We start from the raw sequence: 23,854 nt of genomic DNA on the forward strand, positions 1-23,854 counted from the left end.
TATGTACTTTTATGTCTGAAAAGTGACATTCAGAACTGATATTTAATGTTTTATTTCTGCTTTTTAACACAAGAAGAACTGAATCTGTGCAGTCTGCAATCATACACATGTAAATAATAACCATAACCAGTGTGTGTTACATCTGAATGGATATTGTGTAGGGGTGTAACGGTTCACAAAATTCACGGTTCGGTTCAATACGATACACTTGTGTCACGGTTCGGTACATTTTCGATACAGCAAAAAGAAAGAAATGGCAGAGAATTTTATTTTATTTTATTATTATTATTTTTTTATTAAAACTAACATAATAAAGTATGTTTTTTTTTATTTTTTACTTTGAGCAATGATGGAGCTATAATAGACTCTTCTTAGGAGCATATAAAACAAAACAGCTCCTTGGAAAAAATTAAATGTAGCCTAATATTGTAGTTATAAACAAAGGAAAATGCGTACCGAACACCGAACCGAAAGCCTCGTACCGAACGGTTCAATACGAATACGTGTACCGTTACACCCTTAATATTGTGTATAATTGATGCAAATAGCACACTAAAAACATACATTCAAATGCAAGAGTTAAGGTCCTTGCACACGGAGTCTGCGTTTTTCGCATCCGTAGCATCTGGAGAAGTGTTTTGACAATCCAGAGCCACCGAATGACGGATACGACTCCGTGTGCAAGGACCTTTATTGGGAAAAGCCCTGATTTCTAATTTGAGTTCCTCTGGTGTTCCTGTGGTGTTCCTGTGGTGTTCCTGTGGTGTTCCTGTGGTGTTCCTGTGGTGTTCCTGTCGTGTTCCTGTGGTGTTCCTGTCGTGTTCCTGTGGTGTTCCTGTCGTGTTCCTCTGGTGTTCCTGTCGTGTTCCTGTCATGTTCCTGTGGTGTTCCTCTGGTGTTCCTGTCGTGTTCCTGTGGTGTTCCTGTGGTGTTCCTCTGGTGTTCCTCTGGTGTTCCTCTGGTGTTCCTCTTGTGTTCAGGCTGAAGCCCGTGTGTCTGTGAAGCCCTGGACGGTGGACGTGGTTCCTCAGCCTCAGGTCGTGTTCCTCCAGCCTGTGGTCCCGAACACACACACACACACCAAACACACGTCACAGCGCCGCCGGCACCGGAAGCTCCTCCCGATCCGCAAATCATATCCCAGAATCGCTCCTCATCCCGGAGACAATCCTCTTCAGACCAGCAACAGCTCCAGTTCCTCAGTCAAGAGCTCCACTTCCTCTCACAGCGATCGCGCTCAGAACCAGTCCAACTCCATTCCCGACGCTCCTGTTCCGGAGACATCCGCAGAATCCCACACTAGACCCCAATCCACGGACAACCGTTCCCATTCCCACACGGACAACCGGATCAAGCGCTTCTGCAACACGTACAACATCCTCCGCTCGTCGGGTCTGCTGGACATCACGCTGCGCACCAAAGACCTGATCCGGCAGAACCGGCGCACGCAGAGCGAGCTGGACCGGCTCCGGGAACACACACGCATGTTCCTGCAGGCGCTGGAGACCGGAGACCCGGGGCTGTGGAGGAGCCTGGAGACCAGCCTGCAGGAGCAGTGACGCGTGTGTGTGTGTGTGTGTGTGTGTGTGTGTGTGTGGAGGAGCCTGGAGACCAGCCTGCAGGAGCAGTGACGTTTGTGTGTGTGTGTGTGTGTGTGTGTGTGTGTGTGTGTGTGTGTGTGTGTGTGGAGGAGCCTGGAGACCAGCCTGCAGGAGCAGTGACGTTTGTGTGTGTGTGTGTGTGTGTGTGTGTGTGTGTGTGTGTGTCGAGCTCAGAGCTGTGATCACTGGCGTAGTCGTCTACTGTTAATGGACTGTATGGATGTGTTTCACTATCGTTTAGAAGCTTCTGCCTTAATCTAGATCAGTGCATAAGCTGTTTACACTCACTTCCTGCTGTTACACTCACTTCCCTCTCACTTACACACACACTCACTCAGACACACACACACATGCACTCAGACACACTCACGCACTCAGACACACACACACAGTCTCACTCAAACACACACACACACACACTCTCTCACACACACACACTCTCTCACACACACTCTCACTCAGACACACGCACTCAGACACACACACTCTCTCACACACACACTCAGACACGCACTCGCACAGAAACGCTGATTAATCCATTTAAAAAGCGATTTAATTTTTTGTTGGTCTGTTCAGAATCGTGATTGTCAATCTAGTCATGATCGTGCGGCTCTAATATTCCTCTAGTTCTCAGACAGTGAATGATCATGTGCTCGTCGTCTTGCCTTACTTGATGCAGTTGATTCGCTCAGAGTTTCAGTGGCAGCTATCACATGACCACCAGTTCATCCAATCACGGCTTTACTCCTCGTTCGGCATCAGTAGAATACGGATCATTTCCAGACGCTGACTGAAGCTTTCGCAGTAGCGCAGAGAGGGTTCGGCTGTGACTCGTGTGGCCTTGCTTTAATGGCTTTTTCTACAGCCATACAGAAAACATGTTGAAGGCCAGCAGTTTTGATAAAGCTTTACACGTCTCGCTGTAAATCAGCACAAACATCATGAAACGCATTTCTGTGAACCATTCAAAGGCCTTCAGACCCACCTCTAATCTGCAGACACCAGCGTTCCTGTCTTTCTGTAAATAACATGTCATTTTGTGTATAAAGATGTAATTTCTTATTTCCCGTTGCTGTCCTGAATCTGCAGCGCTGTGTTCCAGACGCGAGTTGAGCAGATTGTGTTGTTATAATAACAGCTCAGTAACGGTGCTTTACGTTAATAGATGCATTTACAAACATATGGCTCTGAAAATTCATCTTACAGGATATAAATAAACATTTCTCAGCTGTGCAAACCCAAAACTGTGCTCAAATGTTTGCATTTTACTGATTCTTTGTTATTAATATTATTATTATTATTATTATTTTTTCCCACTTTAAAACATGGATTACTGAATACTACACTGTCAAATGTTTTCATGTCATGAAGTTATTAAAATAATTTAAAATGTCAAATGAGTGCTTGAAGGATTGCATTACTCACAGAAACCATGTAGACCTACTTTAAAAAAAATATATTATTATTGTTATATTTCTGATTAACTTTGTGCTTGTTATCCAAAACATGTTGGTTTTGAGAAAGAATCGATTCAAAAGATTCAGAGAATCAGGCATCGTGAAAGGAGATTCACGCTTTGTTATTCGAAAGAATCTTCATGAATGATGTCTGACTCTGACTCTTTTGAACCGATTCTTTCAGGTTCAATACGCGTATCACTCACTGAAAGGATACAATAAATCGATTGGATAGAAAAAGTGTTGGATGCTACAGACTGCTGAATGATCATTTCATGTGATCTGAAAACCTGCTAAAATTTTATAATATTTAATGATTCTTGTTTTTTTATTAATTGGTTCTATTTTCCACTTTTTTAATTTTTAGACGTTTTACTGAACGTCAGTGCCAATTAAAATACACATTACTCAGAAATCATGTACTTTTTAATTCTGAAATTTTCATGTACAATTTCATTCATTGATGATTCTTCTTCAAAGAATCGACTCAAAAGAATCAGAGAATCAGGATTCATGCGAAAGAATCCCCATTAGTGATGCCTGACTCGCGAACCGATTCTTTCGGATTCAATAAGCGTGTCGCTCACTGAAATGCAGCTCTTCGTTTGATAAAGTAAAGCAGGCTTTCCAACACTAGTTTCCATTATAATATACTACATAATCAGTATGCAGATCAGTAGTTTTTCACCCAGAAGTACATCTCTCACAGTCCGTGCGTGACCCGGAAGTGCTCGCGTTCTGTCTTTGTGTTTGTGTTTTGCTTCTCACTGTCAAACATCAGCGGCGATGAAGGTTAAGAGACTTTATAAAGATAAATGTATATTATAGTCATCTATCAGGTATGTTTAAGATATCTAATTTTAGAAAAGCGAAAGAAAAGCGAGCAGAATGTTTGTGATTTGTGCTTTTGCTTACGGTGGCTTATACTGTCTGCTTTATTAATGACAAATGCTTCATATTTATAACACTTATCATTAATAATATCGCACCTCTGTGTACAGTATGAACTGAGCTTGGCTGAGCCTTGTGAAAGATTTAAAAGCATGTCAACTTAATATTCATTCATTCAGATATTCACACGTACTTAATTTAAATAATTTGATATTAATTTGGTGAATATGCGAGTAATATATTTAGCGTTATTCATGTTTCACATTTTAAATGTTCTGTGTGTTTTATTCTTGCAGATGATGGACGAAACCTTCTCTCTCTGACCGCCTGAACCTGGTTAGTTTCACTTAGTAATCGATAATACTTTTAACCTGTTAACTGTGAAAATCTAAATGCCTGTTTTATTTGATATAAAATACATATTTTAGAAAATAATTTGGACTTTAAAATTGCTATAAAACTAAAGCAGTTGTCATGATAAATCGAGGAATCGGGTCTCCTTTAGGACCCAGGCGGTAATGCCTGATCAGAAGTTGTTATCGCGATGTCTTGATTAATTATAACTTATTTAACTATTATATGATGTTTATTACATTAAGTGCACAAACAAAATACTTGAAATATAAAATGAATGATTTTGATGAATGAAAACAAACTAGAAACAAAACCATGCTTAACAATGTTTTTTTTTTTTATAAGGATTGTTGCAACATACTATGTTCTGTAAAAGTAATTTAATATTAATGTTACACAATAATAGTAATGTGGTACTGTATATAATAATACTATAATACATTTTTAATAAATTATCACATAACCGTAATTAATTTGAAACATGTATTTGGGAATTATTTTGGAAGCAAAAAACATGCCTAATATTATATTATATTATATATATATATATATATATATATATATATATATATAAAGCTAGGCTAGCAGGCTAATCGGCTAGATGCATGCTATGCTAGTACGTAAGCTAACTAAAAAACAGTAAGAATCTGAAATGCTTGATTTCACCACCTATAGCTTCAGTTATAGTATATGAACCATGTAATTTAAAAAGACATTAATGGTCATTATAACACATTTTAAACTATATAAATCATAACATTTGGGTCCTAAAGGACACCCGATTCCTGGGGGGACTCGATTTCTCAACACACCATGTGTCTAACAAAGTTGTGATCCGAATTTAAAGTTGATATCACATTGGTTGAATTATGAGTGTTTAAGCTTTCATGATACCCCACTGATGATGATTAAAGGCAATAAAAAGTTAAAAATATCTGATATATTGATGATGTCATCATATGTTTATGTATCTCTCTCTTGTTGACAGATCACATTACGCTGAATCCATGCTTTCTGATGAACTTGACTCCAAACCTGAGGTATTACTGTCCGAGAAGATTACAGATACTATATTACTGATAATATTAATGGTTATTTGTGTTATACACAGGGCCTAAAACCATCTTTTTGCCACAGCTGCCAATGGCCGGTGACTCAAGAAAATGTACCGGCCATGAAACTGATTTTGCAAAAACAGACAGTAATGACGGCCAAACTTTAGATACCAGTAAAAATGCTCAATTCTCTATTCCAATTTCGATACAACTACTAGCCAAACTAATATAAATTTAAAACATAATTAAAGACAAGTAAACAGTCAGTAATAAAATAAGAACAAATAATCAAATTACAAGCAAAAGCACAAATAAATATAATATAACAAAGATACAAATGAAATAAACAGTGTTTTTCAGGTACAGAAATGTAATAAAGTAAGCAAATGTAAAATAACACCACAGATTCTTCACTGTATAAATGAAACATCCTTTTTGATTAATCCTTATTAAAGTTATTCAGTCAAGAGCAGCGAGTGATTTGTTTTTCTGTCTTTTGTTGTTTGATTAACATTGAACACAGACCGCAGGGATATTAGGCTGCTGTCACTTTAAGAGCGAATGCACCGATCTAATACACTGATACTGATACACATGTTTACTTTATCAAATGATTACAACGTTCACTTAAGTCATAACCCACTGTGTTTACTGGGATATCCACTATTTATTTATTTTTTTCATTTGTCCGTTCAAGTGCAAGAAGCTGTGAAAGAGAGCTCAGTTTAGCATTCGCTCGCTCTCTGAGACGTGGCTCTCTGTGCGCGCTTCGGATGCGTCCACACTAAACTTCCCACTGAATCGAGAAATGATTCTGAGATTTACTGAAAGCATCGCGATTCTCTCTGAGCGTAGTTTTTAACGGCAGATCGCACACACCTCTTGAACCTTCTATAAAATAATCATTCATAATGTTCAAAAAGGTTGAAGCAAATCACAAGGGTAATGTGGGCTGTTTACATTTATCTAGCATGATTAAAGCATTCTGAGGTGTGAGTAGTATTATTATTATTATTATATTAGAATTGTTGTAACTGTGTGTTGTTCTTATGGCAACTGAATAAATAGAGAAGTGTGCAAGTATTGGCCCTTGCACACGAGTCTGAAATTTTCGCACGTCAAAAAATAAATACGACCTCACGTTGTGTCGGTCACGCTCACACACTGCCTCCGAGACTTTTGTCCGTCATAAAAAAATTCTGATCGGATTCGATTTTCTTGCGCTTTCCGCATCCGTAGCAAGTGTTTTGAATGGTGTTTTGGCAATTCAGAGCCACCGAATCACGAATACAAAAAAACGCATACAAAAATTTCGGACTCCGTGTGCAACTCTAGGTCTCTAAGTCTCTAGGTTTGATGATGATACCTGTGTTGTGTGTTCCTGTGCAGCTGTTGGTTGAGTTTGTGCAGAACGCGTCGATCCCGCTGGGCCAGAGTCTGGAGGAGTCGGACCTCAAGCCCTCATGTGTCCCGTTGCTGTCTCCCACACACACCTCCTCCACACACACCTCCTCGTGTGGCCCACTGGACCTGCCAGGTGAAGCGCACAGATCAGCACCAGCCTTTACATATAAGCTTTTAGTTTCGCCTATTTTAGATTTAAAGGTGCACTGTGTACTATGAGGAGGATCTGTTGACAGAAACGCAAAATCATATACAGAACTATGTTTTCAGTGGTGTATAAAGACCTTACATAAAGAAGCGTTGTGTTTTTATTACAGTGCATCTGGAGAGTATTCACAGCGCTACACTTTTTCCACGTTTTGTTGTTAAAGCATTATTATATTAAACATATATATTCCAAAATGGATTAAATTCATTATTTTCCTCAAAATTCTACAAACAATACCCCCTAATGACAACGTGAAAGAAGTTTGTTTGAAATCTTTGCAAATTTAAAAATAAATTAAAAATAACATTTACATAAGTATTCACAGCCTTTGCCATGACACTCAAACTTGAGCTCAGGTGCGTCCTGTTTCCACTGATCATCCTTGAGATGTTTCTACAACTGGATTGGAGTCCACCTGTGGTAAATTTAGTTGATTGGACATGATTTGGAAAGGCACACACCTGTCTATATACAGTTAACAGTGCATGTCAGAGCACACACCAAGCCATGAAGTCCAAGGAATTGTGTGTAGACCTCCGAGACAGGATTGTGTCGAGGCTCAGATCTGGGGAAGGGTACAGAAAAAGTTCTGCAGCATTGAAGGTCCCAATGAGCACAGTGGATTCCATCGTCCGTGAATGGAAGAAGTGTGGAACTATTCCCAGGACTCTTCCTAGAGCTGAGCGATCGCGGGAGAAGGGCCTCAGTCAGGGAGGAGACCAAGAACCCGATGGTCTCTCTGACAGAGCTCCAGCGTTTCTCTGTGGAGAGAGGAGAACCATCTCTCAGCACTCCACCAATCAGCAGAAGCCACTCCTCAGTAAAAGCACATGACAGCCCGTCTGGAGTTTGCCAAAAGGCACCTGAAGGACTCTCAGACCATGATGAAACAAAGATTGAACTCTTTGGCCTGAATGGCAAGTGTCATGTCTGGAGGATCACCTGGCCAATACCATCCGTACAGTGAAGCATGGTGGTGTGGGGATGTTTTTCAGATGAGGAACTGGGAGACTAGTCAGGATTGAGGGAAAGATGAGGAACCGGGAGACTCGTCAGGATCGAGGGAAATATGAGGAACTGGGAGACTAGTCAGGATCGAGGGAAAGATGAGGAACTGGGAGACTCGTCAGGATCGAGGGAAAGATGAAGAACCGGGAGACTCGTCAGGACCGAGGGAAAGATAAGGAACCGGGAGACTAGTCAGAATCAAGGGAAAGATGAGGAACCGGGAGACAAGTCAGGATCGAGGGAAAGATAAGGGAAGTGGGAGACTCGTCATGATCGGGAAAGATGAGGAACCGGGAGACTAGTCAGGATCAAGGGAAAGATGAGCAACCGGGAGACTAGTCAGGATTGAGGGAAAGATGAGGAACCGGGAGACTCGTCAGGATCGAGGGAAAGATGAGGAACCGGGAGACTAGTCAGGATTGAGGGAAAGATGAGGAACCGAGGAAAAGATGAGGAACCGTGAGACTAGTCAGGATCGAGGGAAAGATGAGGAACCGGGAGACTAGTCAGGATCGAGGGAAAGATGAGCAACCGAGGAAAAGATGAGGAACCGGGAGACTAGTCAGGATCGAGGGAAAGATGAGGAACCGGGAGACTAGTCAGGATCGAGGGAAAGATGAGGAACCGTGAGACTAGTCAGGATCAAGGGAAAGATGAGCAACCGAGGAAAAGATGAGGAACCGGGAGACTAGTCAGGATCGAGGGAAAGGTGAGGAACCGGGAGACTAGTCAGGATCGAGGGAAAGATGAGGAACTTGGAGACTAGTCAGGATCGAGGAAAAGATGAGGAACCGGGAGACTAGTCAGGATCGAGGGAAAGATGAGGAACTGGGAGACTAGTCAGGATCGAGGGAAAGATGAGCAACCGAGGAAAAGATGAGGAACTGGGAGACTAGTCAGGATCGAGGGAAAGATGAGCAACCGAGGAAAAGATGAGGAACCGTGAGACTAGTCAGGATCGAGGGAAAGATGAGCAACCGAGGAAAAGATGAGGAACCGGGAGACTAGTCAGGATTGAGGGAAAGATGAGGAACCGGGAGACTAGTCAGGATCGAGGGAAAGATGACGAACCGGGAGACTAGTCAGGATCGAGGGAAAGATGAGGAACCGTGAGACTAGTCAGGATCGAGGGAAAGATGAGCAACCGAGGAAAAGATGAGGAACCGGGAGACTAGTCAGGATCGAGGGAAAGATGAGGAACCGGGAGACTAGTCAGGATCGAGGGAAAGATGAGGAACTTGGAGACTAGTCAGGATCGAGGGAAAGATGACGAACCGGGAGACTAGTCAGGATCGAGGGAAAGATGAGGAACTGGGAGACTAGTCAGGATCGAGGGAAAGATGAGCAACCGAGGAAAAGATGAGGAACCGGGAGACTAGTCAGGATCGAGGGAAAGATGAGGAACTGGGAGACTAGTCAGGATCGAGGGAAAGATGAGGAACTTGGAGACTAGTCAGGATCGAGGGAAAGATGACGAACCGGGAGACTAGTCAGGATCGAGGGAAAGATGAGGAACTTGGAGACTAGTCAGGATCGAGGGAAAGATGACGAACCGGGAGACTAGTCAGGATCGAGGGAAAGATGAGGAACTGGGAGACTAGTCAGGATCGAGGGAAAGATGAGCAACCGAGGAAAAGATGAGGAACCGGGAGACTAGTCAGGATTGAGGGAAAGATGAGGAACTGGGAGACTAGTCAGGATCGAGGGAAAGATGAGGAACTTGGAGACTAGTCAGGATTGAGGGAAAGATGACGAACCGGGAGACTAGTCAGGATCGAGGGAAAGATGAGGAACTTGGAGACTAGTCAGGATCGAGGGAAAGATGACGAACCGGGAGACTAGTCAGGATCGAGGGAAAGATGAGCAACCGAGGGAAAGATGAGGAACTGGGAGACTAGTCAGGATTGAGGGAAAGATGAGGAACTGGGAGACTAGTCAGGATCGAGGGAAAGATGAGGAACTTGGAGACTAGTCAGGATCGAGGGAAAGATGAGGAACTTGGAGACTAGTCAGGATCGAGGGAAAGATGACGAACCGGGAGACTAGTCAGGATCGAGGGAAAGATGACGAACCGAGGGAAAGATGAGGAACTGGGAGACTAGTCAGGATTGAGGGAAAGATGAGGAACTGGGAGACTAGTCAGGATTGAGGGAAAGATGAGGAACTGGGAGACTTGTCAGGAGGGAAAGATGAGGAACTGGGAGACTAGTCAGGATCGAGGGAAAGATGAGGAACTTGGAGACTAGTCAGGATCGAGGGAAAGATGACGAACCGGGAGACTAGTCAGGATCGAGGGAAAGATGACGAACCGGGAGACTAGTCAGGATCGAGGGAAAGATGACGAACCGAGGGAAAGATGAGGAACTGGGAGACTAGTCAGGATTGAGGGAAAGATGAGGAACTGGGAGACTAGTCAGGATTGAGGGAAAGATGAGGAACTGGGAGACTTGTCAGGAGGGAAAGATGAGGAACTGGGAGACTAGTCAGGATCGAGGGAAAGATGAGGAACTTGGAGACTAGTCAGGATCGAGGGAAAGATGACGAACCGGGAGACTAGTCAGGATCGAGGGAAAGATGAGGAACTTGGAGACTAACCAGGATCGAGGGAAAGATGACGAACCGGGAGACTAGTGAGGATCGAGGGAAAGATGAGGAACTTGGAGACTAGCCAGGATCGAGGGAAAGATGACGAACCGGGAGACTAGTCAGGATCGAGGGAAAGATGAGCAACTGAGGAAAAGATGAGGAACCGGGAGACTCGTCAGGATCAAGGGAAAGATGAGGAACCGGGAGACTAGTCAGGTTCAAGGGAAAGATGAATGTACAGAGATGTCCTTGATGGAAACCTGCTCCAGAGCTCTGGATCTCAGACTGGGGCGATGGTTCATCTTCCAACAGGACAACGACCCAAAGCACACAGCCAAGATAACAGAGGAGTGTCTACGGGACAACTCTGGGAATGTCCTTGAGTGGCCCACCAGAGCCCAGACTTGAACCCGATTGAACATCTCTGGAGAGATCTGAAGATGGCTGTGCACCGACACTCCCCATCCAACCTGATGGAGCTAGAGAGGTTCTGCAAAGAAGGTGCTTCAACAAAGTATTGAGCAAAGGCTGCGAATACTTATGTACATGTGATTTTATTCGTTTTTTTATTTTTAATAAATTTGCTAAGATTCAAAACAAACTTCTTTCATGTTGTCATTATGGGGTATGTTTGTAGAATTTTGAGGAAAATAATTGATTTAATCCATTTTGGAATAAGGCTATAACATAACAAAATGTGGAAAAAGTGAAGCGCTGTGAATACTTAACGAATGCACAGTACAGTCAAACCAAAAATTATTCAGACACCAGATATCATTTTTGATTTTTTTTTACACTAGTGTGATCAGGACACTATAGTTCATTTCTGTAAGAGAGGAGAGCAAAATAAAGTAAACTGTGACATATTATACCCAAATATTCTTCATACAGTGACTACAACATTTATAAAACATTTGGGAGCAAAAATGATTCGGACACTTTGAGCTGATCATGTTTTGCTGAAGTGTGTTTTCTTTAATTGCTAATGCTCTTTTTACACACAGACTGAACAAAATGAAGCATTGCTTGGTGATTGGTTGAGCTAAACTGGTATTATCTAATTGTGTAGTTAAATATAACAGCTGACAGATATTCAACATAATTCATGTGTGAGACAGTCTAACAGAAGGATGGACAAAACCAGTCAAACATCAACTGAGTTCATAACTCTGAGTTCTGCCATTTTCTGTCTGAATACATTTTGGTTTGACTGTATATGTGATGCGTGTGTGTGTGTGTTTCAGAGAGCGCTCTTAGCCATGCCGGGTCCCCAGCGATGTCAGAGTTCGGGCCTGAGCGAAGCCCGCTGGTGGTTCATCTGCATCAGCCGTCTCCCTCGCCTCCAGCACACACACACACACACACACCCACAATCCTCCAGGACCTGCAGAACCACGACAGCACGTCCTACGTCCTGCTCAACCTGGCCAAAGGTCCGATTATCAACCCATCACACAGCAGACTGGACAACTGATACACTGCAAAAAAAATGCTTTTCTTACTCAGTATTTTTGTCTTGTTTCCAGTCCAAATATCTAAAAATTCATAAATCAAGATGGATTTACTAAAGTAGTAAATGCCATAAGATAATATGTCTTGTTTTCTGGGGGAAAAATCTAAATGAAGTGAGTTTTTTCTTAAAACAAGCAAGATTTTCTGCCAGTGGGGTCAGAAAAATAAACTTAATTCAAATGGAAAACAAGATTATTTTTCTTCCCCATTGGCAGAAAATTTAGCTTGTTTTAAGCAAAAACTCATTTCATTTAGATTTTTCCCCCAGAAAACATCTTTTACTCACATTTACTCACATCTGACTCAAATCGGAATTTGTTGCACACGTATAAACACTAAAATCTGTACAATTTGTTCACATCCGATCTGAGCCACTTCCAAATGTGGTTTTACATCAGATCCATATCCGATATCTGGACTAATATATCGGTCTAAACACGCATATCCCATTCCACTTTGAATTCCAAGCCACCACAAGGTGAGGACGACACGTTCATTCACAAAATATAGCTTTTTAATGTTGTATTATGAGGCGTGCCTGTGTGCGCTCGCTCCATTTTCTAAACTTTAGCGAATAAACTGTGATAATGTGAGAAGTGTTGCAGGTGTCTGGTTTGACTGTGTGTGATGATGCAGTGATCTCTGTGCTGTAGGGTTGTCGTCGTCGGCCGAGCCGCTGGTGTTCGTTCAGGATGACGTGGACGAGGCGCAGGAGGAGATTTCTTCGGGAGACGGTGCGGATGCCGGCGCTCCATGGTACCTGCGGGTCCAAGAGCTCGCTCACGATAGCCTGATCGCCGCCACACGCGCACAGCTAGCCAAAGAAGCCCGAGCCGGCGGGAACGGTACCTGACTCACTCACTCACTCGCTCACTCACTCACTCACACACACACACACACACACACACACACTCACTCACTCACTCACTCACACACTCACTCACTCACTCACTCACTCACTCACTCACTCACTCACACTCACACACTCACTCACTCATTCACTCACACACACTCTCACTCACTCAATCACTCACACTCACTCACTCACTCACTCACTCACTCACTCACTCACTCACTCACACACACACACACACACACACACACACTCACACACTCACTCACTCACTCACTCACTCACACACACTCACACACTCACTCACTCATACACACTCACTCACTCACTCACTCACTCACACACACACTCACACACTCACTCACACACTCACTCACACTCACTCACACACTCACTCATTCACTCACTCACTCACTCACACTCACTCATACACACACTCACTCACTCACTCACACTCACTCACACACACTCACTCACTCACTCACACACTCACTCACACTTACTCACTCACTCACTCACTCACTCACACACACTCTCACTCACTCACTCACACACACTCTCACTCACTCAATCACTCGCACTCACTCACACACACTCACTCATTTACTCACTCACACACACACTCACTGGCAGGAGCAGGAATATTAGTGTTATTATAGAGCGGGAATATTAGTGTGTTATTATAGAGCGGGAATATTAGTGTTATTATAGAGCGGGAATATTAGTGTTATTATAGAGCGGGAATATTAGTGTCATTATAGAGCAGAGGAATATTAGTGTCATTATAGAGCGGGAATATTAGTGTCATTATAGAGAGGAATATTAGTGTTATTATAGAGCAGGAATATTAGTGTTATGAATGGTTTAACGTCATATTGAAATGCTCACAAAGGAATCGATAAGAGGAATCGAAATTTAAATTTTATAACAAGTATTTGATTCCTGACCTGTCACTCTCTGCTGTTGCCTAGGTGACCACATTCACAGCTGTCAATCAGAGGGGCCTAAAAAAGATCAGGTTCCTCGTGTCGTTTGCTCGCCATCAGAGAAGATCCACCGGTGTCCGTATGAGAACTGCCAGCGCACCTTCACCTATCCTGCACACCTGAAGTACCACCTGAAGACTCACAGGTAACACACGCGCTCACAGGTAACACACACACGCTCACAGGTAACACACACACGCTCACAGGTAACACACACACGCACTCACAGGTAACACACACGCTCACAGGTAACACACACGCTCACAGGTAACACACATGCTCACAGATAACACACACACGCTCACAGGTAACACGCACGCGCTCACAGGTAACACGCGATCATAGGTAACACACACACGCACTCACAGGTAACACACACGCTCACAGGTAACACACACGCTCACAGGTAACACACATGCTCACAGATAACACACACACGCTCACAGGTAACACGCACGCGCTCACAGGTAACACGCGATCATAGGTAACACACACACGCTCACAGGTAACACACACTCATAGGTAACACGCACGCTCACAGGTAACACACGCTCACAGATAACACACACGCTCACAGGTAACACGCACGCGCTCACAGGTAACACACGCGATCATAGGTAACACACACGCTCACAGGTAACACACGCTCATAGGTAACACGCACGCGCTCACAGGTAACACACACACACTCACAGGTAACACACACGCTCACAGGTAACACACACGCTCACAGGTAATACGTGCATTCACAGATAACACACACACAAGCTCACAGGTAACACGTACGCGCTCACTGGTAACACGCTCACAGGTAACAAACGCGCTCACAGATAACACACGCTCACAGGTAACACGTACGCGCTCACAGGTAACACGCACTCACAGATAACACGTACGTGCTCACAGGTAACACGCTCACAGGTAACAAACGCGCTCACAGATAACACGTACGTGCTCACAGGTAACACGCTCACAGGTAACACACGCGCTCACAGGTAACACGCTCACAGGTAACACACGCTCACAGGTAACACGTACGCGCTCACAGGTAACACGCTCACAGATAACACACGCTCACAGGTAACACGTAAGCGCTCACAGGTAACACGCGTAACACGTTCACAGGTAACACGCTCACAGGTAACACGCTCACAGGTAACACACGCGCTCACAGATAACACACGCTCACAGATAACACGTACGTGCTCACTGGTAACACGCTCACAGGTAACACACGCGCTCACAGGTAACACGCTCACAGGTAACACGCTCACAGGTAACACGCTCACAGGTAACACGCTCACAGATAACACACGCTCACAGGTAACACGTACGCGCTCACAGGTAACACGCTCACAGGTAACACACGCGCTCACAGATAACACACGCTCACAGGTAACACGCTCACAGGTAACACGCTCACAGGTAACACACGCGCTCACAGATAACACACGCTCACAGGTAACACGTACGTGCTCACAGGTAACACACGCGCTCACAGATAACACGCTCACTGGTAACACACACGCTCACAGGTAATACGCGCATTCACAGATAACACACACGCGTACTCACAGATAACACACACACACGCTCACAGGTAACACACACACACGCTCACAGGTAACATGCGCGCTCACAGATAACACACACACACTCACAGGTAACGCGCGCTCACAGATAACACACACACATGCTCACAGGTAACATGCGCGCTCATAGGCAACACACGTGCTCACATGTAACATTCGCAGTAACATGTAACACGCTCATAGGTAACACGCTCACAGGTAACACACGCGCTCACAGATAACACACACACGCTCACAGGTAACACGCGCGCTCACAGGTAACACGTGCGCTCACAGGTAACACACACATGCTCACAGGTAACACATGCGCTCACAGGTAACACACTCTCACAGGTAACACGCGTACTCACAGATAACACACACGCTCACAGGTAACACATGCGCTCACAGGTAACACACTCTCACAGGTAACACGCGTGCTCACAGATAACACACACGCTCACAGATAACGCGCGCTCACAGATAACACACACACATGCTCACAGGTAACACGCAAGCTCAGGTAACGCTCACAGGTAACACACACGCTCACAGGTAACACACGTGCTCACATGTAACACGCACTCACAGGTAACATTCGCGGTAACATGTAACACGCTCACAGGTAACACACACACGCTCACAGTTAACACGCTCACAGGTAACATGCACTCACAGGTAACACACGCTCACAGGTAATACGCGCGCTCACAGATAACACACACATGCTCACAGGTAACACACACACATGCTCACAGGTAACGCGCACTCACAGGTAACACACACACATGCTCACATGTAACGCACTCACAGGTAACATTCGCAGTAACACACACGCTCACAGGTAACACGTGCGCTCACAGATAACACACACATGCTCATAGGTAACACGCGCACTCACAGATAACACACACGCTCACAGGTAACACGCGCGCTCACAGATAACACACACGTGCTCACATGTAACACACGCACTCACAGGTAACACACGTGCTCACATGTAACACGCACTCACAGGTAACATTCACGGTAACACACACGCTCACAGGTAACACGTGCGCTCACAGGTAACACACATGCTCACAGATAACACACACATGCTCATAGGTAACGCGCTCACAGGTAATGCGCTCACAGGTAACACGTGCTCACATGTAACGCACTCACAGGTAACATTCGCGGTAACGTAACACGCTCACAGGTAACACACACACACACACGCTCACAGGTAACACATACGCTCACAGTTTACACACACGCTCACAGGTCACACACACGCTCACAGGTAACGCACGCTCACAGATAACACACACATGCTCATAGGTAACACGCTCACAGGTAACGCGCTCACAGATAACACACATGCTCACAGGTAACGCGCGCTCATAGGTAACGCTCACAGGTAACACACGCTCACAGGTAACACACACATGCTCACAGGTAACATACGCACTCATAGGTAACACGCTCACAGGTAACATGCGCTCACAGGTAACACGCTCACAAGTAACATGCGCTCACAGGTAACACGCACGCGCTCACAGGTAACACACGCGCTCACAGGTAACACACGTGCTCACATGTAACACACACTCACAGGTAACAGACCCACACGCTCACAGGTAACACATGCGCTCACAGGTAACACACACGCTCACAGGTAACACGCGCGCTCACAGATAACACACACATATGCTCACAGGTAACACACGCTCTCATAGGTAACACGCTCACAGGTAACGCGCTCACAGGTAACACACACACGCTCACATGTAACACACGCTCACAGGTAACACGCACGCGCTCATAGGTAACATGCTCACAGGTAACGCGCTCACAGGTAACACACGTTCTCACATGTAACACGCACTCACGGGTAACATTCGCGGTAACATGTAACGCGCTCACGGGTAACACGCTCGTTCACATGTAACACGTGCTCACATGTAACGCACTCACAGGTAACATTCACGGTCACATGTAACACGCTCACGGGTAACGCGCTCACAGGTAACACACGTGCTCACATGTAACGCACTCACGGGTAACATTCGCGGTCACATGTAACGCGCTCACGGGTAAAGCGCGCTCACGGGTAACGCGCGCTCACATGTAACACACACTCACAGGTAACACACGCGCTCACATGTAACACGCACTCACGGGTAACATTCACGGTCACATGTAACGCTCACGGGCAACGCACACGGGTAACACGCTCACGGGTAATGCGCGCTCACATGTAACACACTCACAGGTAACACACGCGCTCACATGTAACACGTGCTCACGGGTAACACGCTCGCTCACATGTAACACGCGCTCACATGTAACACACTCACAGGTAACATTCGCGGTCACATGTAACACGCTCATGGTTAACGCGCTCACAGGTAACACACGTGCTCACGGGTAACACATGCGCTCACAGGTAACACACTCTCACAGGTAACATTTGCGGTCACATGTAACACGCTCACGGGTAACACGCACGGGTAAAACACACACTCACAGGTAACACACGCGCTCAAATGTAACACATGCGCTCACGGGTAACACACGCTCACAGTAACGCACCAGATGTTTCAAACACAAAAGCAGTCAGTTATATTTTGCGGAAAGAAAATTAAGCCTTTTTTAGGATCATTGAGGAGAATTAAATGCGTTCATTCCCAGATCTCATTACTGTAATGCAGAAACACCAACCTCACCATAACATAAAGTGTTTAAATATATTTTTTAGTGCTGGGCAACTATTAATCGCATCCAAAATAAAGGTTTGTGTTTACATAATATTTTAGCCTTTTTTGGTGCTCATTTTCTAAAACATTTTGACTTTTTAAGTTTAATTAATTAATTTTTTTTTTTTAGAAGAGATGTTTTATAGTCACTGTTTGTATGAATTGCATTCTAATATATTTTTGAACATGCATTATGACATTGTAAGTTATGACTCATCATCAAACTGAAGTGCAAAAAGCATTTAAATTGTGATTTATAATAATATTTAATCTTGTTGCACCCTGATGCTGATTGATTTAAAAAATATCTTACAGTAATGAGAACAAGATTTTGCAGGTTTAAATATGTTTTGTTGTCATGAAAATAATGTCACAATGCAAAATAAAAATCTTTATAATTATGAAACAGGCTTTATTTTGTTTATGAAAATACATTTTCTTATTTTTTCCCCTTTGTTTTTGGGGTGAAGTGAGACCTGGACACATTTAAAGCAGGTGCTCTTTTATAAGATGAAAACACGTGTTCTGCAGGAAGTCACTCATGCAGGGTTTAAGGATGAATGTATATATGAAAGGGAAGTTGTGATCATCTTTTCTTCCTCTATTGTTCCGTATATCTGAATGAAACGCTTCAGGAACGAGAACACATGTGGGCGGGGCTTGATTGTGTCTGTGGGGAATTGATTGGATGGCTGTGGTTTGCTATTGGCTGATCTCATGTGAGTGACAGGTTGCCCCGCCCACATCATCAGAGAAGAGATGCTGCAAGAGAAACTGATTCTGATTCAAGATTATTAACACAATAATGATGTGCACCGATAAATCATTTATAATAAACACTGCAATATTCCATAAAAAACAAGAATTGTCCATTTTTTGATTTCGTGTGTTTCTGATATATTTCCAGCTGTAGAGTGTGTGTGTGTGTGTGTTTCAGGAATGACCGCACGTTCCGCTGTGTAGCCGAGGGTTGTGGGAAGAGTTTCTATGTTCTTCAGAGGCTTCAGGTTCACATGAGGATCCACAACGGAGAGAAACCCTTCATCTGCAGCGAGAAGAACTGTGGGAAGAGATTCACCACTGCTGGGAACCTGAAGAACCACCGACGCACACACACTGGTACACACACACACGCAGCATTATTATATTCATACATGAGGATTTTTATTTATACAGTCGAACCAAAAATTATTCAGACACCAGATATAATTTTTTATATTGTTCCACTAGTGTGATCAGGACACTATAGTTCATTTCTGTACGTGAGGAGAGCAGAATAAAGTAAACTGTGACATATTACACCCAAATATTCTTCATTCAGTGACTACCAGTGACATTAATAAACAATTGGAAGCAAAAATGATTCGGACACTTTGAGCTGATCATGTTTTGCTGAAGTGTGTTTTGTCTTTAATTGCTAATGCTCTTTTTACACACAGACTGAACAACATGAAGCATTGCTTGGTGATTGGTTGAGCTAAACTGGTATTATCTAATTGTGTAGTTAAATTTAACAGCTGACAGATATTCAACATAATTCATGTGTGAGACAGTCTAACAGAAGGACGGACAAAACCAGTCAAATATCCACTGAGTTCATAACTCATATTTTATCACCATTTTCTAAACTATAGTGAATAAACTGAGATAATGTGAGAAATGTTGAAGATGTCTGAATACATGTTGGTTTGACTGTATGTCTCATAGAATGAAGAATCAATCAAAATGATAGATTTCCTATACAAAAATACACTATTGGTCAAAAGTTTGGAGTAATTACGATTTTTTAAATGTTTTTGAAAGAGTCTCTTACTCACTAAACCTGCATTTATTTGATCAAAATACAGTAAAAACAGTGAAATATTATTAAATATATTTCTATGTGAATATATAGTAAAGTGTAATTTATTCCTGTGATCAAAGCTGAATTTTCAGCATCATTACTCCAGTCTTCAGTGTCACATGATCCTTCAGAAATCACTCTAATATGATGATTTACTGCTCAAGAAACATTTATGATTATTAGTGTTGAAAACAGTCATATTTCTGTGGAAACTGTCATGCATTTTATTGTTCAGGATTCTTTGATGAATAGAAAGTTCAAAAGAACAGCATTTATTTGAAATAGAATATTTTGTAACATTATAAATGTCTTTACTGTCACTTTTGATCAATTTAATGCGTTCTTGATGAATAAGTGTCTTTTTTTAATCATTCTTTCCTCAGACTTTTGAATGAAATTGTATCATGTTTTCCGAAATATTTAAAGTGGTTTTATAAACTGTTTTTATTATATTTACCATTATTAATAATTGAGATATAATAATTGCATATTAGAGTGATTTCTGAAGGATCATGTGACACTGAAGACTGGAGTAATGATGCTAAAAATTCAGCTTTGATCACAGGAATAAATTACACTTTAATGTATATTCACATAGTCATATATTTAATAATATTTCACTGTTTTTACTGTATTTTTCGTGCAGCCTTGGTGAGCAGAAGTTCTAAAACATTTAAAAAAAAATATTATTCCAGTCTATGGTTACAAGTAATAATTTTTGTTAGTGTTATTGTAAATATTGTAAGTAATGCTTCACATCATTGATGGTATTTTCAGGTGAAAAGCCGTTCCTGTGTGACGTGGACAGTTGCGGTCGATCCTTCGCGGAATATTCCAGTCTGCGCAAACACATGCTCGTACACTCCGGTACGGTCACATGACTTCATGCATTATCTTAGTTTTAGGATCATATGTTTGTAATTGTAGTGTTGATGACTGTGAACAATATCACTTTGATTCAGTTGTTTTCATGTGGAAATAAATCGGATTGCACCGATAATAACTGAAGTATTGCACATAATAACTGAAGTATTGCACAGATAATAACTGAAGTAATGCACAGATAATAACTGAAGTATTGCACAGATAATAACTGAAGTATTGCACAGATAATAACTGAAGTATTGCACAGATAATAACTGAAGTAATGCACAGATAATAACTGAAGTAATGCACAGATAATAACTCTGACATTAATAAGTGGGTCTGCACAGGAGAGAAGCCTCACGTTTGCTCGATCTGTGGGAAGACGTTCTCTCAGAGCGGAAGCAGGAACGTCCACATGAAGAAGAGACACAGCAGAGAAACCGGTAACATCATATTCATAATCATACATAATCATATTGTGTATGAAATGTGCTATATAAATAAACTTGCCTCTCCTTGCCTTGCCTTGCCTACATATGTGACGTCTGTTTCATACATGCACACACTACCAGTCAGAAGTTCTGGATCGGTGAGATTATATATGTTTTTAAAAGAGTCTCTTCTGCTCACCAAAGCTGCATTTATTTGATCAAAAATACAGTAAAAATAGTGAAATATTATTCCAATGTAAATCATCTGTTTTCTATGTGAATATATAGTGAAGTGTAATTTATTCCTGTGATCAAAGCTGAATTTTCAGCATCATTACTCCAGTCTTCAGTGTCACATGATCCTTCAGAAATCACTCTAATATGATGATTTGATGCTCAGGAAACATTTATGATTATTATCAGTGTTAAACACAGTTATTTACATTTTTATTTCAGGATTCTTTGATGAATAGAAAGAACAGCATTTATCTGAAATAGAAGCTTTTGTAACATTAAACACTACCGGTCAAAAGTTTGGGGTCAGTAAGAATTTATATTTTATTTTTTGGGGGAAAGAAATAAAAGAAATCAATACTTTTATTCATCAAGGATTAATTAAATTGATCAAAAGTGACAGTAAAAACATTTATAATGTTACAAAAGATTCTATTTCAAATAAACTCTGTTCTTTTGAAAAAAATGTTTTCAACACTGATAATAATCATATAATAATATTTCACTGTTTTTACTGTATTTTTGATCAAATAAATGCAGGTTTGGTGAGTAAGAGACTCTTTCAGAAACATTTTTAAAAAATTGTACCGATCCAAAACGTGTGTGTGTGTCAGTGTGTGACGAGCTCATGTCAGTCTGAGGGGGCGTGTCTCTGTGTGATTGACAGGTGAAGCGCTCACTCACAGCAGTTTGCTGGAGGCCGATGGCGGCAGCGACTCGATGGTGAACATGAATCTGCATCACGGCATGTTACGAACACAAGGTACAATCCTCACGATGAGCTTCTGATTACGAGAGAACGCTTCAACACGCGCCAATGCTACACTCTTCTAAATGTCATCATTTGTTAACAAACAAGTATTCATTACTTCAATGAGCTCATTGTTTCTGCATTAAAATATTACATTGTTTAAATTAATACATTTTTCACTAACTGTGATTTTGTATTTGTACATTTCTGAAATACATAACTTAGACAGTTTCCTCTGATGACAGATCACTGTAGACTGTAATATAGACTCATGCACTTTCTGTAAAGCTGCTTTAACTGTGTGTTGTGAAAGCGCTGTACAGATGCATGTGAATTGAATTGAATTGTCTTCTCACTTCAGATTCGGCGGATCCGGTTCTGACTCCGCCTCCTGACCTGGTCACCATGACGACAGCACACGCCTACAGTGATGATGTGGTGGCGCTGTTGTAGTCCTTGTTTTTGTAAATAAACTATTTTAGGAAACTCGTCATTGTCAATTTCATGTGTTTATTTATCAAATTTTGTCAATAGAAAGATTTCATATTCAAGCGAACGGAACGGTTTTGGAAATCTAAAATCTTAAAAAAGAAACCAATGAAGAATGGGAGCGTCTCAAATGCCTCCAAATGAGAGAAAAAACTGACCATAAAGAAATATTTTATATAATATTACATCTGTCATATGAGGAAATGCCTTTAGGTCCCTTTATGACACTGGGCTTTTCAGTTTAATACATTATTTTAAAAAACAATCGTTTTCTTTCTTTTTTTCTGGAAAAGTACATATTCTTAAAATCAATGATAAGAATTTGAATTTGCATTCAGTTAAAATTCTGGTACTATTTATTAGAATTTTTTTGCATGTTCTACTATTGCATCATCAACTACAGTTTTTATAAAGGAAGCCCCAGGTTTGTTCCTGCTTATTTCTTGGGGAAATCTTATTAAAGCCAAATGTATTGAAGATATTTTTCAGGATTTTGAATAAAATGTAGCATCCTAATCACATGAAATTTAACATTTAATTTAATATTCAACAATATTTTTGATCATCTGCACTGACACCATTATATGAGAACTGAACTGAGCTGGACGATGACATCACGCTTTTCTCCAGAGCGGATATATATATAAATTAACTAAATTAATGACTTTTTAAAACAAAAATGAACCATCACTGAACTTACTTAAGCTGGACTGTGACGCTATTTTCTTTTGGAAACAAACTCTGTTGCATTATTCTCCTGTTATCTCTGTGAAGCTGCTCTGAAACACTCTGTGTTGTAAAAAGTGCTGTATAAATGGAGACTAGACTTGCACTTCAGCTTGCTGACGATCCTGGAATTTTGGACAAATGCATGCTATTCGCTGTGTAAAAAACATACAATATGCTTCAAATGATTATTCATACATGTAAATATGCAAGACTTTAACAACAATACAAGCTGATGCAGCTGTTGTGGAAAAACGAATAAAAAATATCAGTCACAGCCGCAATC

The 23,854-nt window shown here is 42.0% G+C and overlaps 1 protein-coding gene and 1 long non-coding RNA gene across 4 annotated transcripts in view; both read left to right on the top strand.

The window, feature by feature from the left end:
* znf410 (zinc finger protein 410) overlaps window positions 1–22,842 on the top strand; it is a 25,852-nt gene extending 3,010 nt beyond the window's left edge. The window contains exons 1-12 of one of the 3 annotated variants that reach the window (XM_084091035.1): window positions 3,599–3,897; window positions 4,246–4,285; window positions 5,292–5,343; window positions 6,748–6,895; window positions 11,809–11,997; window positions 12,730–12,921; window positions 13,901–14,060; window positions 19,165–19,346; window positions 20,848–20,937; window positions 21,285–21,380; window positions 22,270–22,365; window positions 22,715–22,842. In XM_084091035.1, the coding sequence (XP_083947161.1) occupies window positions 5,311–5,343; window positions 6,748–6,895; window positions 11,809–11,997; window positions 12,730–12,921; window positions 13,901–14,060; window positions 19,165–19,346; window positions 20,848–20,937; window positions 21,285–21,380; window positions 22,270–22,365; window positions 22,715–22,806 (1,278 nt within the window). In that variant the 5' untranslated portion in view covers window positions 3,599–3,897; window positions 4,246–4,285; window positions 5,292–5,310 and the 3' untranslated portion in view covers window positions 22,807–22,842. Of the gene's footprint in view, window positions 1–3,598; window positions 3,898–4,245; window positions 4,286–5,291; window positions 5,344–6,747; window positions 6,896–11,808; window positions 11,998–12,729; window positions 12,922–13,900; window positions 14,061–19,164; window positions 19,347–20,847; window positions 20,938–21,284; window positions 21,381–22,269; window positions 22,366–22,714 lie in introns of those variants that run through there. The other 2 variants (XM_084091036.1, XM_084091037.1) reach the window with 2 other exon arrangements.
* Window positions 14,068–19,158, top strand: LOC311068535. The gene is made up of 3 exons (XR_014603391.1): window positions 14,068–14,821; window positions 14,877–15,259; window positions 15,311–19,158. It is a non-coding gene; the product is annotated as an uncharacterized lncRNA (long non-coding RNA).
* Window positions 22,843–23,854: the final 1,012 nt, after the last annotated feature.

The sequence above is a fragment of the Abramis brama genome (assembly GCF_963993115.1).
Source record: "Abramis brama genome assembly, chromosome: 18".
Classification (NCBI taxonomy): domain Eukaryota; kingdom Metazoa; phylum Chordata; class Actinopteri; order Cypriniformes; family Leuciscidae; genus Abramis; species Abramis brama.